The sequence below is a fragment of the Borostomias antarcticus genome (assembly GCF_949987555.1).
Source record: "Borostomias antarcticus genome assembly, chromosome: 7".
Lineage (NCBI taxonomy): Eukaryota > Metazoa > Chordata > Actinopteri > Stomiiformes > Stomiidae > Borostomias > Borostomias antarcticus.
In genome coordinates this window covers 25571027-25587366 of record NC_140240.1, presented here as the reverse complement: position 1 = coordinate 25587366, position 16340 = coordinate 25571027, and the positions used below count along the sequence as shown (strand labels likewise).

At 44.6% G+C, this 16340-nt stretch overlaps 1 protein-coding gene across 1 annotated transcript; it reads right to left on the bottom strand.

Annotated features, from left to right (window-relative positions):
* Window positions 1–8388: 8388 nt before the first annotated feature.
* On the bottom strand, window positions 8389–15927 carry LOC311311661 (high-affinity choline transporter 1-like; the record flags this gene model as incomplete). Its single annotated transcript, XM_084441408.1, has 9 exons — window positions 8389–8613; window positions 10283–10810; window positions 11860–12077; window positions 13510–13663; window positions 13979–14122; window positions 14613–14761; window positions 15003–15158; window positions 15459–15572; window positions 15744–15927. 9 exons carry the CDS (start codon window positions 15925–15927, stop codon window positions 8389–8391), a joined length of 1872 nt encoding a protein of 623 aa, XP_084297534.1.
* Between the last annotated feature and the right edge of the window lie 413 nt (window positions 15928–16340).

The window sequence follows — 16340 nt, the reverse complement described above, 5'->3', positions numbered from 1 at the left end:
GCATTGGTTCCAGACCGAACCCTAGCGCAGTAGTCTGATTGGCCTACATAGAGGTCTTCTCGGGTCTAAAATGTGGACCCGAAACCGAGATGGACCCGAGACATTTGTTCCGAGATCCGACTAAATCTGATCATTTTTTAAAATATGTATACCGGACCCGATTTTGTCCGAGAGCAGGAGTATGACAGAGACCGAGACCCGAGTCGGATCGGGTATTTTACAGATCCGACAGGCAGTAGTAGCAAGTAGCAGTAGCATTAATCACTAAGGCTGTCACGGCTGTTGGCTTGCATGCTGTTGCATCACAGTTTGATGGAATTGCGATTTCCTCTCAATCTTGACAGGATCAATCGCTGTTTTGTCAGGCTGTGATGTGGCAGCATGGAAATGAAACGGCCGTAAATAAATAAGGCTACACAAAGTTGCCACTAGGTTTGACCTCTTTATATTCATTTTCTTTCATCTTATTTTTCACAAGGTAGGCTACTGGTGGTGGCTGCCGTATCTCCGCTCGCGTCGCGCCCGCGGTCTCACTGAATTCATGTCATGCGTTTCTCTCGGGTATTACGCATAATGATAAACAGACCCGGGACCCGAGGTAACAGAATCGGATCCACCCGAACCCAATTGACCATAATAAAAGCGTGGAAATGTGGACCCGTACGGGTCTCGGGTCCAGTTCGGGTCCTCTCGGATTTACCCGACCCGTGAAGACCTCTTGCCCACACCAGGCCCCCAGGATTCGAAATCTAAAGTGAAGCCCTATTCTATTAATACATCCATGGCCCACACCATATATATGTGATATCTATAATAGTGGATAGATAGTGTCGTATCTTTTTGTCTTGACTTGGAAAGAATCTTCTGGAGAAAAATGCAGTTTAAACCAAATTTATTGAGTACGCCATTCGGGTCAAATCTCGGCGGTACTACTGTACTTTACTCGGTCGCCGGTTTATATCCTTGGCTTCAGGCCAATGAGCACACGATAAACAAACAATTTTGCATACGAGGGAGGTACATTTACAACTAGTCTTGTAATTGGTCAATAGGCGTCACTGAGCTCTGCCCCCCCCTCCGGACATGGGGGCAGTCTTGGGGTTTTTCCGGTCCTGCTTTGATCCCCTGTAGACTTCCTGACTTCTTCTTCAGGGTGCCATCTCTATTGTTCCTCAGGGGCAAAGGAATGTTGACTCAGGAAAGGACAATATGTTGTCATCTAGATGATAAACTAATTAAGTTAACCAAGTTCCTACTGAATTGGAGTTTATTCATTATTCTCAATAAAATGATTACTACATGAGAGTAATACAGATGTATTGATGTAATACCGTATAAAAATACACTACATATCCCCCCTTCGAGGCGTCCTAACGCCTCGACACAAAACAACATTAAACATAACAAACAATTCCCAAAACACATACAAATAACCAAATTATCACACAGCAACAAAGCAAATCGGGGGCCAGAGGTTACTAGCACTTAGCCCCTCCGAAGGAGAACAGCCCTCAGCGCTGTCTCATCTCCTCGTCTCACGCTGGAGCCATCTTCAGACATCAAACCCCCAGGTGTCGCAATCCTCTCTGACACCCAGAGAACAATGTCCGCAGCAAGATGGTGAGCTCACCCCGTCCGAAACAGGGAGAACACTCCAGGAATGTCCAAGAATGACCCTCAAGTCATCCGTGACTCCACACAGTTCATAGCTTCGTGCTGGTGAGGGGCAACCACGCCTTGGTAGCCCACTAAATGCACTCCAGGATAGTCTGAAAACATCAACACAGAACTACACAGAAAACAGAACAACCTAAATTACTACAAAACAGAACAATCCAACCAAGGAGACGTGTACACACACCTGAATCAAAAACACAGGTGAAATGTAGACGACCCCCTCAAGCTTGATTGAACAAGAAACCCTAAACAGAAATGACATATAATGCTAAACATCAAGAAACCTCATGTTCCAACACATATCAAAAAAAGATAGAAAAGACAAACAAAAGGTTAACAGACAAACAACAGGTTTCAGGCAGTCCCCAGGAAGGCACGATCCAGGCATTGCTAGGGCCCGGCCCCCAGGGTCCACGGTACCTGTAAAACAACACTTAACACAAACCGAGGTTAATGACAGAGGGGGAGGCCTAAAGCCAACTCCTCAATAGAATGCATAAACGAACAGCTTATGGCCATTCATTGACTATTGAAACACAAACTCCTAAATCAAAGTGAGAAACATAACCTATTTGAATTGACTAAACAGCTTTGTAAACCAATTATCTAAACTGATGTTATATGAAACCATAACTGAATACTCCTACTATTATGAAATTCCTGTAATAAACTGAACTTAGCATCAAATCATCAATAACCATTCAACACACATGACTTTTTGTTTTTGTTTTTCTGAACAAAAAGATGGTTCATACTCTGGAGTCCATATTCAACTAGTTTGCCTCTATAATAATCTTCTGGAGACAAGTGTTTCTCCAAAATGTCACAGATGTAATAAAAAATATTCCTCATCACTTCAACTTCAATAATGAACTCAGGCTCAGAGGTGACAACGTCGGTTATCACCGCTATCATTCTCCTAAAAAATTGATTCTAAAAATGTAAGAAACTTATTGTATTGTAAATTGCTGATGACATCTAGCCAATGACATGTTTAACTTCCTCTTCACCCCCCCTTTTTTTTTTTTTTTGAATACTTCAGAATTAATAATCTCCCCCTGTCTGAGGCTGTTGGAAAACAGGGAACGGGAATGAAGATTACATCATTGGTTATTGTCGTCGTTGTTGTTCTGCAAAACAACAGCTTGTTTCTACTCCTCTTCTATCCATTTTCCATTCAAGAGCTGACTTTGAGTGAGTTCCCTCTTCAGCTCAGCATCTTGTTCCTTCAACTACTTTGCAATTACCTTCAACTACTTCCTAGTCTCCTTCAACTACTTCCTAATTTCCTTCAATTCTTCTTAATCTGGTACATCCTTGGTCCATGTTGTATCATCTTCCTTCGAGTCAGACTTCTCATTCACTTCTTCACTAGTACTACTAGTCTGTTTCATTAGCAACGCTTCCTTTCTATTCAACACCTGTCATAATCTTTCTAATACTTTCATCATATCCTCCAATATCCACTCCTTCCTCTACAGAAGAGTCACTGTCACTTCCACTTTCCCTTTTTGTTCATCTACTTCTTCTTCTTTTCAGCTGGTATCAGAGACTGAGCTAACTTCCTGGTTTTGCACTTCACATCAAGATGAGTTACAACGGTCGTCCTGGCATTTCCCTTCTGCATAATATCATTATTATCATCTCTGATTACATATCTTCCCTCCGTATTTATCACAAGTAACTGTGTATAAGCCATATTAGATTCCCTCCTAATGTCATAAGAATGCGAAGTCAAAACTTAATTCATGTGGGAGAACAGAGCATCATCACTCAACAGCTTGTCCTTGGTGCTGTTGGCTTCCTCTATTTCGGTTGGAGCTATAATTACTGCTTCTAATGCTGTGTTCTGTCTCCGTCCCACTTTACTGAACAGCGTCAAGACTATTGAAGCTCCTCATAACTTGATAAACTGTTATCAAATCAAACTATCAATAAACCTATTAAGAATCTAACACTATAAAATGAAGCTTTATCATTTATGTAATTAATAAGAAATGAACACTCAATCACTCATGGACATGGGACTCTTCTTGCTCTGCCTAAACTGCCTAACCAGATATACTCCTGCTCAATCTCAACCCTAGTCTTCAGCACAGGGAGCGATCGGTCCCATTTAAGCACTTTTAATTTTTGCAAATTAAAAACCACAAAGCCCGGTTTGACGCAAGCTTAGGGTATTGTGCACCAGAGGACAATCCCCTCATTAATCGCTGTATGCCAGAAAATAATGAATTAAAATAAAAAATATTTTGACGTAGACATCGAAATGTCCACACCACTTTGCCTGTCAGCAAGTTGAGTCCTACTGTCCGTTCACACACAGTCCTTTCACTCCATACACACACTATGCAAAGCGTAATATATGTATGTACGTCTATATCACTCTACTAAAGCAACGCTTAAACTGATGTTTATTCTATCAAAAACCAAGACACCTTTAAACCAGATATCCAACAGACCACCAATCACTCAAAAACCCAAAGCTCAACACCAAACCATCTACATCCATTTAACAATTAAACACCCTAAAACCACTTATATCCAGTATCAAGTAGAATTATTATATATATAATATTTATAATAACAAAAAGTTGAATAACTATAAATAATTAATCAAGTAATCAATAAAATATTGAAGAATTAATCAATTAATGAACTAAACATGTATCCTTATTATCAAATCAAGTAACCAAACCAATCAATCACCTTATCATAAAACACCAAGCCTCAAATGCAGGTCAACCACTCAAAACAATTAAATCAGGTGATCAGTCTAGTTCAATTAATGAGCATTAATCAGCAATTCAGGCTTACTTTTCAAGCAGGTGATGGATGGGTGGATGGATGGATGGCTGGTATTGGACAAAAGCTTTTTCGGATATAACTGTAAAACAGATTGACTCAAAGGGGAAAAACCAATTAATCACCAAGCACTGATAATTAAAAATATATGTGTTATTAACAATCCATTATTCTAAAGTCAAACTGTCATAAAACACACGAATAATCAAACAAATATAGAAAGCGGTCATATCTAACAATGGCCACGCGATGGCAGCATAGGACAGCAGAATCAAAGAATCAACACAACCAAACCAGCGTGAACTGCAATCTAAACGCCACTAGATGGAGGCATAGGACAACAGAGGTGAGAAGGATGAAAGATTTCTTAATATCCCTAAAATCTGGCTAAAGTTATAATTGATAAATTAACTTATTCTTATCTAATCCAGTCGTCCCATACACCGCACGACCCACTGGATGAATTATCGTTCCCTAATTTCTAAAGACAGGAAAGAGAGAGAAATAAGAGAGAAAGAAAGAGAGAGAGACAGATAGATAGAGAGAGAAACACAATTGGGTGACTTCACACCTACAAACCACAGCACAACCCCCCTGGCCAGTGAACGCGTTTCACCGACCCCCCCCTCTTCACAGCTGTTTGATGAGGGCTAGGAATTTACAACTCAGGGAGTTGCTTCACCCACAAAAGACAATTAAACAAGAAATATCAGCACAATATTATTTACATTAACTCAACTTTCAAACCTTACAATGTATAAAACCAACAAACACACAATCTCAACTTTTAAACTTTAAAGCACAAAACCCACAACGCACGCTCTCCGTTCACACCTCAACTTTCACACCTCTCACAGCCCGTCTCCTCACACAAAGGCTGTGGACGCAGGCACACACACACACACACGTGGAGGAGTGAACAAAGGATCTCTCTTCCTCAATCATTCATTCAAGAAAGTAAGAATATCTACATTGACAATTACAAGAAACAGGACCAAATAGCAGACTGCTAAAACGTACTTTAAACGAGACAATACAGGACTCCGGTTTAGCCTGTTTCACATTTACTGGTACCTCACACTTAACACAAATATATGCAATCCTATGCATTTAATTTAACCGGTTTTCATTAGAGACATGGAACCCCACTCTGGAGCTCCCGTCTTCTCTGAACTTTGCGCACTCGTATGCGTCTTTTCAAGACTAGGCCCTACGAAGTCAGCGCATCAATGCGTACACAATTTTAAATCTATTCTCCTTATTTATTGAAAGTTCTTTACGGCGAAAGCATAAAATAGTTTGCAAGACAGTTTACCTCGATCAAGACTCGCGACGTCGTTCACTCTTTGTCTTCCTTTGGCCGTTAGGTTCACGTGAGGTAATTGAAGTCGCTATCTTTCAAGGGTCTTGCAAACGTAGCTAGAATCGCCGTCTCGTCCCCGTCGCCAATATGTCGTATCTTTTTGTCTTGACTTGGAAAGAATCTTCTGGAGAAAAATGCAGTTTAAACCAAATTTATTGAGTACGCCATTCGGGTCAAATCTCGGCGGTACTACTGTACTTTACTCGGTCGCCGGTTTATATCCTTGGCTTCAGGCCAATGAGCACACGATAAACAAACAATTTTGCATACGAGGGAGGTACATTTACAACTAGTCTTGTAATTGGTCAATAGGCGTCACTGAGCTCTGCCCCCCCCTCCGGACATGGGGGCAGTCTTGGGGTTTTTCCGGTCCTGCTTTGATCCCCTGTAGACTTCCTGACTTCTTCTTCAGGGTGCCATCTCTATTGTTCCTCAGGGGCAAAGGAATGTTGACTCAGGAAAGGACAATATGTTGTCATCTAGATGATAAACTAATTAAGTTAACCAAGTTCCTACTGAATTGGAGTTTATTCATTATTCTCAATAAAATGATTACTACATGAGAGTAATACAGATGTATTGATGTAATACCGTATAAAAATACACTACAATAGTGCATAGTATCATATCACCATAATGGCCCACACTGCCAATCAGAGATTAATGCGATTGCATAGCCTAGAGAAACAGATTCGAGAGATATTAATTTTAAACTTTATTTATAAAGCGCCTTAATTACAAAGTGCTGAACTATGAAATCATTAAAGAAAATAGGAATAAAATAGTTTTGATTGAGTTTTTAACAGCTTCTTAAAACTAGCTTACCCACTCTGCATTTGTTTATAGGAAGGCTGCTCTAGAGAGCGGGAGGCAAAACTGCAAAAACTCCTTGTTTTTGTTAATCCTTGTGTTGTTTTAAATCTAGATTTCGGGACAGCCAGAAGGCCTTGGTCAGAAGACCTGATCGAGATCTCAATGATCACACACTGGCCAGGGAACACACAATAATTCAGATATAAAAAAGTGGGGCCAGCCAATGTGCTTTATAGGTGAATAGAATAAATTCTGCAGTCAATGGGTAACCAATGTAGAGTGGCCAACAACACTGGTGTAGGCTAATAAGTCACTTATGTAATGTCTTGGTTAAATGGAGCCGAGACACAGAAGAGTGATCAGGTGGTGATGATATTTGCAACCCAGCTAGCAGATTACAGGCGTGCGATTTGCTGAAGACCAATTCGGCTACGCACGATCGGTGGGGGTGTGGGGTCAAAACATAAATGATTTGATCCAAATCTTGAAAGGGTACAGATTTAATTTTGCCAATCTGTACCCTGTTGTGTTTTGTAAGAAATGCTCTCAGGGCCTCTAATAAGGACTTCAGTTTTGAGGGGAACCGGTGCTGATGGTCCAGGAGTTACAGTAGAGACATGTTTCCCCAGCTTCACATGCTGCTTCCTGTCAGGGAGGAAGTCGATCCACTTGCAGGTGGAGTCAGGCACGTGCAGCTAGGAAAGCTTGTACATGTTTTTATGAGTAAACATTTTTGAAGATGCAGTACAAAACCGTGTTGCAGGGGGGTATGTGGTCCCCATGTCAATGAAGCAGTAGAAGCAAGTGTAAAAAGTTAGGATTAGTTTTCAGTTTTAGATGGGCAGGCACTGTAGGCTTCTGTAAGCACTCCTATCTGATCATATTAACACTATGCTAGGTAACAGTGATCCTCTTTGTGTCATAAATATTGTTTCCTCAAACTGAGGATATTATAAATCTTTATTGAGATTGAATCAGGATGAGCTGGATTACGTCGGTGTAGGCGACAGAGTAGAGGCCTCCTAGCAGTGTGTAGACGATGGCCACTAATGAGGAGAGCCAGATGGAGTAGGAGAAGGGCAGGTCCAGGATCACACTCATTGTTGACCCTATGGCACATGCATGCACACACAGGCACAGGCAAGCAAACACACACACACACACACACACAGGCAAGTGAGTACAGTACACATGTGAAGAGAGTGCAGAAACATCATCACATACTCCACATATCTTGGCATGTCTGCGCATATCCAATCCATCTATTCATACTGAACCTTACAGCAGGTCTAGCAACATCCTGCTCTATTTTTGAGGCTCTACTCAAAAGTGAATCTGTATTATTTATTACTTTTATTGCCTTTGGGAGGTTGAACATCTTCAGCTTCCTCAGTAATTATATGCTCTGCTGTGCCTTCTTTGGTGAGGGAGCTGATGTTCAGCTCTCACTTGGGATCCTGGGTGATGATGGTACCCATCCCTCCCTCTCACCTCTCCAGTCCTTCTCTCCCTCCATCCCTCCCTCCTTCTCTCCATCCCTCCCTCTCACCTCTCCAGTCCTTCCCTCCATCCCTCTCTCTCACCTCTCCAGTCCTTCCCTACCTGCCCAGGATGTGGAAGAACTCCAGAGTCGACTGGGCTCTTTCTGAACTCCACAACCATCTCCACTGTCTTGAGTGTTGAGCTCCAGGTTAGGTTTGACTGCATCAGGGCAACAGATGGTCAACCTCTCACCTGTAGGCAGACTCCCTGTCAGAGAAGAGCCCAATGAGGATGGTGTCATCAGTAAACTTCAGGAGCTTGACAGTCTGGTGACTGGAGGTGCAGTCAGTGGAGTCAGGCACGTGCAGCTGGGAGAGCTTGTCCTCTAGCCGAGCCAGGATGATGGTATTAAAGGCGGAGCTTAAGTCCGCAAAGAGGATCCTGGCGTAGGTTTCTGCAGAGTCCAGAGGACTCTGGAGAATGAAATGTAGGGCCACGTTTACTGCATCATCCACAGACCTGTTAGGCCCTATAGGCGAACTGCAGGGGGTCCAGGAGTGGGTCCATGATGGTTTTGAGGTGGGACAGTACAAGGCGCTCAAAAGTCTTCATTACCACAGAGGTCAGGGTCACAGGTCTGTAGTCATTCAAGTCCAGTGATCCTTGTTTGTTTGGGGACAGGTAAGATGGTTGTGCTCTTGGAAGCAAGCTGGTACATGGCATGTTTCCAGTGTGGTGTTAAAAATGTGTTAGATAAGGTATGACATCCAGTCTTGATCGTTTGTATAGCGATGATAAGAAATACACTCAATACACGAAGGGGAAGCGTGTACAATGACATGTTTTTATGAGTAAACATTTATGACATTTTTTAAAATGCAGGAGGGTGAGTGGTACCCTTGTCAATGAAGCAGTAGAAGCAAGTGTACAAAGTTAATTTGCAGTTTTAGATGGGCAGGCACTGTAGACTTCTGTAAGCACTTCCATCTGGTCATATTAACACTAGGCAACTTGGAATAGATACGAGACAATTCGTAATCAAGAGAGAAGCAATATGGACATCTCTACACAGTAAGCGATCATCATATTGTAGCAGGCAGGTCTGAAGCACCACACAGACACACCTAGGAAGTTCACCTTGAGACTTTTATTGACACACATGTACAACAAGCATACAAGCAACTTGCTGCTAATGAAATGACCTATGGGCATGACAAACACATACTGTACATGACCTAGCCATACACTATCACTAGACTAATCTATCCAGCATCATCAAACTACCTAAACAAGAAGCATGCAAACTATTCTGTAATATCAAAAGAAAGAAAATAATACCCATTTATACCTTACATATAACTAGTCTATTATCTACAATGCATTTTGCCTGCATTGACCAAAATGAGCTGTCACGTATGCGCAAGGTTTAAGTATTCACCACAGTCAGGGGGCCCACAGGCTTAATATTACAGGGGCACTGCCCCCCCCCCCACCCAAAAAAAAACAAAAAACACCTATGCTCATGAAGCGCTACATTCTGGATTTGGAAAGTAGGAGAGCCCCTGAGTAAAATGGACTATACTTTTACCGAGACACAACATATCGTTTTTTTGTGTGTGTACAAAGCATTGTATCGGCAATGGGAGCAATGAACCGTGGCTAGTAGCTCCAGTGTCGGGCTCCCGTACATGAACAGACAGACAGAGGCCATTTCAAAAATCCCTGGTTTCTCTGATTTTGTCATACTCGCACTTGTTGTGGAGAAAGGTCCCGCAACACTGATCTTACTAGCAAACTCTTTATTGTTACAAAAAAAACAACGTTTCGGTTCGACTCATGTCAAACAGGATATATAAAGAGGCCGGCCAGACCCTGAAACTTGTTCAGGTGAGCTTAATTAGGGATCTGTGGGTGTGGCTAGATGTAATAGCCTACAGCCAACAAAAAGACCATTACAGTTTTTTCCAATACTCGCAGTTGTGAAATGTCAGCGTTTACGGTCCGAGGACACACCATATCCCAGGGGGATGTAAAGAGGAAAAAAGGATGGGGGGGCACAAGAAAACTTAAAGCCTGGTATCCATTGTCAGCTTAGAGACAGCTAAATGTGTCATGCTCCATATCAGAGTTAGCTGTGTGTGCAGTATCCTCTCGTGTGTTTCCTGTCAGCGCTTGTTTGTTCTCGTTCTCCTCATTCCCCTCTCCGTTGACTGTTGGCGTTAGGGACGTTTGCTTCTTCACTTTGAACACGTCCCACTTATCTGAAATCAGTGCTCTGTTGAACACCTGCGACGCCAGGTGGGAGACCAACAAGATGGCCGCCAAGGCCGAGAGCATACAGATGGTCTTGAACGGGGCATACTGGACGTAAACCCCGTCCTCCAGAGTGCAACCTGGGAAGTGTAGGACAGGAGGGAGGCCGAGGCTCGGCTCACCGGACAGCACCCTCAGGGACGCCCCGACGACGTAGCCAGCGACGGCTCCGTAACCGTTGGAGACATCAAAGAAGAGGACGCAGACGAGCTGCGGTAGCATGATAGTGTAGGACATGTCCGCCCCCAGGATCCAGAAGACCAGGACACTGTTGTCCAGGAAAGTGAGGGCTGTGCCGACCACGCCCACCACCACCACCGAGATGCGGATAACCCACTGCATCTCCTTGTCCGACGCCTGTGGAAGGGGGGACATTACAGGGGACAGACGGAGATACAGAAAGAAGAAGTAGAAGAATTAGAAGTCTATTGACATCCAGGATCGAATTAGATGAACCAGGCCAGGTCAAGCCTGGCTTATGTGCGTGGCTGACTTGTTTCTGTTCAGGACTGGTAGGACGGAAGCTAGTCATGCCACTGAAATAGCTGTGAATTGAAATGACATGAAATAACGTCTGATAAATTAAGATAGGTCTTGTCGCCTGGACACATCAGTTCCAATGCTTCCAATGCTAATCCAGCACAATAAGAGCGGGATAGACAGTAAGCTCATGAGCTCACAACAACTAGCAGCAGCTTCCATAACATTAATGGTAGCGGTCAGTCGATAAAGCAGTTACACTGATGATTCCTGTAACGTTAGCTATTTTTCTGCAATTGGTTCAACTTCTGTTTCTGGACAAAGGTAAGGGATAAACCCATATAACACAAGACTAGCGGACCTACACCGGGTCCCCGATGGACGAGCTGGCGGACCTCCGGCCGAATCCGCTGGCGGACCTCCGGCCAAATCACCTGGCGGGTTCCTGGCCAATTGCCATCATCACCATCGAATGGTAGTCAGACACTTTATCCACTACACGACCAAGGAACTTGATACTGTGTGATGTCATAGTGTATTTATTTTAGTGTTCTGGGACAACTGCAGGTCAACAACGGGACGGAGGGAGGGAGGGAGTGACAACCAGACAAATGCTATCTATGGTGCGCTGGCTTACAGCCACCCACAAAAGAGTTCAAGAGTCAACGCAAGGATGTACACAGTAGTGCCTCTACTCTAGTAACCTTCTCCCCCTTCCACCCCCCACCCCCTCCTCCTCCTCCTCCCTTTCCTCTTCCTCCTCCCTCTCCTCCTCCTCCTCCTACCTCTCCTCCTCTTCCCATCCTCCTCCTCCCTCTCCTCCTCCTCCTCCCTCTCCTCCTCCTCCCTCTCCTTCTCTTCCCAACCTCCTCCTCCCATCCTCCTCCTCCTCCCTCTCCTCCTCCTCCCATCCTCCTCCTCCTCACCTGTTTCCTGAGGATGTTCTTGTAGATGCTGGAGGAGAAGATGGTTGTGGCCGACAGCAGACCGGAGTCCGTGGACGACATGACGGCGGCGGCGATGGCCCCGTTGCCGATGATGGAGACGCAGGGCGGGGCGAGGTGCTGCAGGGCGAGCGGCAGGACCAGGGTCATCTCCCCGCGTGCATACGGCGCGGGAGAACCGTAAGACGTCAGGTTCCAGTCTGGGGAACACGTAGAACAGTGAGCAGAGTTTGGAGTTCTCACAGCAGATGTTATTAAAGCCCTTGTTATTTAAGCCCTAGTAATTGAACCAGCCCAGGTCCAGCCTGGTTTATGTGCGTGGCTGGCTTGTTTCTGTTCAGGACTGGTAGGACGGAAGCTCGTCATGCCACTGAAATAGCTGTGAATTGAAATTACATTAAATAATGTCTGATAAATTAAGAACACATCAGTTCCAATGCTTCCAATGCTAATCCAGCACAAGCGGTCAGTGGTTGAAGCAGTTACACTGATGATAACATGAAGTCATCCCCACCGGGCACCCCGGTCTCTTGGGTGGGAGTCCGAAGCTCTCACCACTACTCTAGCAGTGGAGATCGGCGGGTTGGTTTTGGGGCCCTTCTTCCAGTCTCTTGTGTGGGTTGGGGTTAGAATATGGGTTGGGGTTGGGACAGGATCTGATCTTTAAGGCAAGAGGTAAAGGTTGGAGTGAAAGGATGAACATGTGGAGGTTTGGGGTATAGTCCCATAACGTCATCTCCACCGGGTCTTCAACCCCAGTCTCCAGGGTGGGAGTCCAATGCTCTCACCACTACTCTACTTGTGCAGTGGAGATCGGCGGGTTGATTTTGGTGTCCTCTTGATTTTGGTGTGCTGTAGACCTGGTCCAGGGCGATATCCTACAGATAATGCCCTGTTACTCTCAATGCAATTTACCTATGAATGCGCTTCCTCGGCCTGCTCGTCCGAGTCTACAGACAAATCCGTTTCGTTACTCACCAAAGTGAACACATCATTGGAAAGATGAAAGCCTTTTCTCCGAGGTCGCTACAGTTTGTAGTCCCCCACCTTTCAAATTAAAGGCAAATTTGTACACTTAAATGGCTAATATCCACAGTGCATCGACTGTCTTCTTCTACTGGCGATTGGAGGAAGGGAGGGAGGAAGGGAGAGAAGGAGGGAGGGAGGGAGTGACAACCAGACATTTGCTATCTTTGGTGCGCTGGCTTACAGCCACACACAAAAAGCGACACTAATTCCTGGGTCAGAAATTTCCCCCTTCTGGCGAAGGGAACCGTTTCTCCGTAAAATGTAGGAAAACTTATTCGAAACCCTTTGTAACCATTACTCTGTCATGGCTACCTAATCATCAACCCAGAGAAGGAAGAAACATCAATGTGTGTGTGTGTGTGTGTGTGTGTGTGTGTTTGGGTGACATTTCAGTGATACACATCAACAATATTTCATGTGTATACTGTATGTGCTCTCATAATGCATATACTATATATATATATATATATATATATATATATATCCATACATTACTATACATTATTAACTGCTTATAAAACAGTGTGTGTACTGCGTTTCCACAGTACATGGTTTTATAAGCAGTTATACACCTCTCACAAGGCCTTCATGGACAGTCCTTACCAGTGGATGCAGCGACTGCCCCGACCAGCACAGGGGGAATCCCCAGGACGGCGATGCAGGCGGCAGCAGCGAAGCAGGTGAGCTGGGCGTTGGCCGCGGAGGAGGCCGACAGGGTCCTTTGGTGAAAACACTGAAACGATACACTTCCCAGGCCCTGGGGACGGAGAGAAGAGGATGATGTGGAGAAGAAGAAGAAGAAGAAGAAGAAGAAGAAGAAGAAGAAGAAGAAGAAGAAGAAGAAGAAAGGTTCTAAGCGGGATGAGGAAGAGCATGACAGGTAAAAGTTAAAAAAATATATATAAAATAAAATAAAAAAATCACAAGTTCAAAAGACACCATCAACAACTGTGAGGTTTAAGGAGGTCCTCTGACCTACAGACACTTCCTCCCGAAATCACCACGTTAGCTGCCGAGAAGAATCCCAGGGTACGAGTAGGTGGGTTTTAACCAATAGTTACACTTTGCTTACCAACAGTAAGAATTCATCAGTCCACCTCCAGGCTTTATCTGCTTCTAGTTTGCCCAGCCAGGGGGTCTGGTGGGTGTGGTTGAGGGCCGTTTCAGCGATGTTGCTGGAGGCGGGGTTTACGAGCAGGAAGGGGACACAAAGCCACTGCAGAGAGATGGAGGAGGAGGAAGGGGAGCATGCGTCATGTGACATTGTTTCCCGGGAAACGCCTGGGACGGCGTTCGCCCCGGAGATAATCAACTAGCGAGCTACTGAACATCCTGTACGCGCTTGCAGGCGTAATGTGACAGGTGCTGGAAAAGAGTGGAATTTTCCCTCATAAAAATCCCTAAAATAACACATCTTAAGAGTGCTTCTTCCAACGTGGCCTCACATTGTGGAGTTTGGCTTTAAAGGAAGGCATGAGGGACAGAGCAGTCCGACAGGAAGGGGCTTAAGTGGCTTGATCAGAAAGAAAGTACAAAAAATTGTCTGTACAGGTGTACAAACAACATTGTTTGTACAGGTGTAACCGATTTCACACAGGGTGCTACATGGTAAATTATGCTCATATCCCAGGTAACGGTGATCCTCTTTGCGTTATAAATATTGTTTTTTCATGCTGAAGATATTCTTAATCTTTATTGAGACTGACCAAGCTGACAAACGTCAGGATGAGCTGGATTACGTCGGTGTAGGCGACAGAATAGAGGCCTCCTAGCAGTGTGTAGACGATGGCCACTAATGAGGAGAGCCAGATGGAGTAGGAGAAGGGCAGGTCCAGGATCACAGTCATTGTTGACCCTGTGGCACATGCATACATACACACGCACACAGGCACACAGGCAAGCAAGCAAGCAAACACACACACAGGCAAGCATTCCAGTATACAAACACATATATATACACTAACACACACACATAGGCAAGCAGGTACGCAAACACACATATATATATATATACACACACACACACACACACATGTACTGTATGTGTGTTTGTGTGCGTGTGCTTGTGCGTGTGTGTGTACGTGTGCGTTTTCTACCTAAGCTGAGCAGTGTGCACGTCACCCAGAGAATGTCCACTAGCAGGGCGGGCAGCACCAGAGCGCCTGTCAGAGTTTTTCCATACTTGATGTGGAAAGGATCCATCATGGTCAGGTACTGTTTATCCCTCATGGGCTTAGCGAAGAACATACCACCTTAAAAAACATCAAAACAAAGAGTGGTACAAGCCATGACCCCAAAAAACATGACTCATGTTTGCTTGAGGATTGAACATTAATAGATTGATAAAGTATGCTGGAGATTAGGTTAGGTTACCGTTAGGACAATCTACCGTTAGGATAATCTACCGTTAGGACAATCTACTGTTAGGACAATCTGCCATTAGGACAATATACCGTTAGGACAATCTACCGTTAAGACAATCTACCGTTAAGACAATCTACTGTTAGGACAATCTACCATTAGGAATACACGTGAGGCAGTCATTTCCTTACCGACTATAAAGGACATGGAGTACTGGACAGGCATGAGAGCCCATATCAGACCCATACGGGGGTTGTACACCGCCTCTGCTACGCCCAGAATGAAGCCACCACCAACCCATGTAGCTGCAGGAGTAAAACACACACACAAACACACATGTACTAGCAATGGGGTAGACAGACTTGTATGACATGTTTGAAAGAGGTGCATAACATTATTGCGCTTTGTCACTATAGGTATGGCATATGGCAGTGGCCTATGTGGAGGTAGTGACATCCATGGTTTGTTAGGCTTACCGGTCATGGTGAAGACCCCCACAAACAGGCCGATCTTCCGGTCTGCTAGCAGGACCACGTCCATCCTGTCACCCCCGCTCATAGCTTCCGTTCTCTTGGACTTCCGAGACGCCCAGATTCCCGTTCCCAGGACTAGCAGGTAGAAGATCACCATTACAACCAGACCTGGGATGTTGAGGGCCATGGTGGACCGCTTGCTGGCTGGCTGGCTGACTGGCTGGCTGACTGACTATCTGACTGACTGACTGACTGACTGACTGACTGACTATCTGGTTGACTGACTGACTGACTGACTGACTGACTGACTATCTGACTGAAATCTGGCTGATTTCAAAAATCCCTGGTTTCTCTGATTTTGTCATACTCGCACTTGTTGTGGAGAAAGGTCCCGCAACACTGATCTTTCTGGCAAACTCTTTCTGGTACAAAAAAAGTTTCGGTACTAGACCTTCATCAGGTTTAAAAGAGACTCATGTCAAACGGGATATATAAAGAGGCCGGCCACACCCTGAAACTTGCTCAGGTGAGCTTAATTAGGGATCTGTGGGTGTGGCTAGATGTAATAGCCTACAGGCAACAAAAAGAAAGCCCATTACA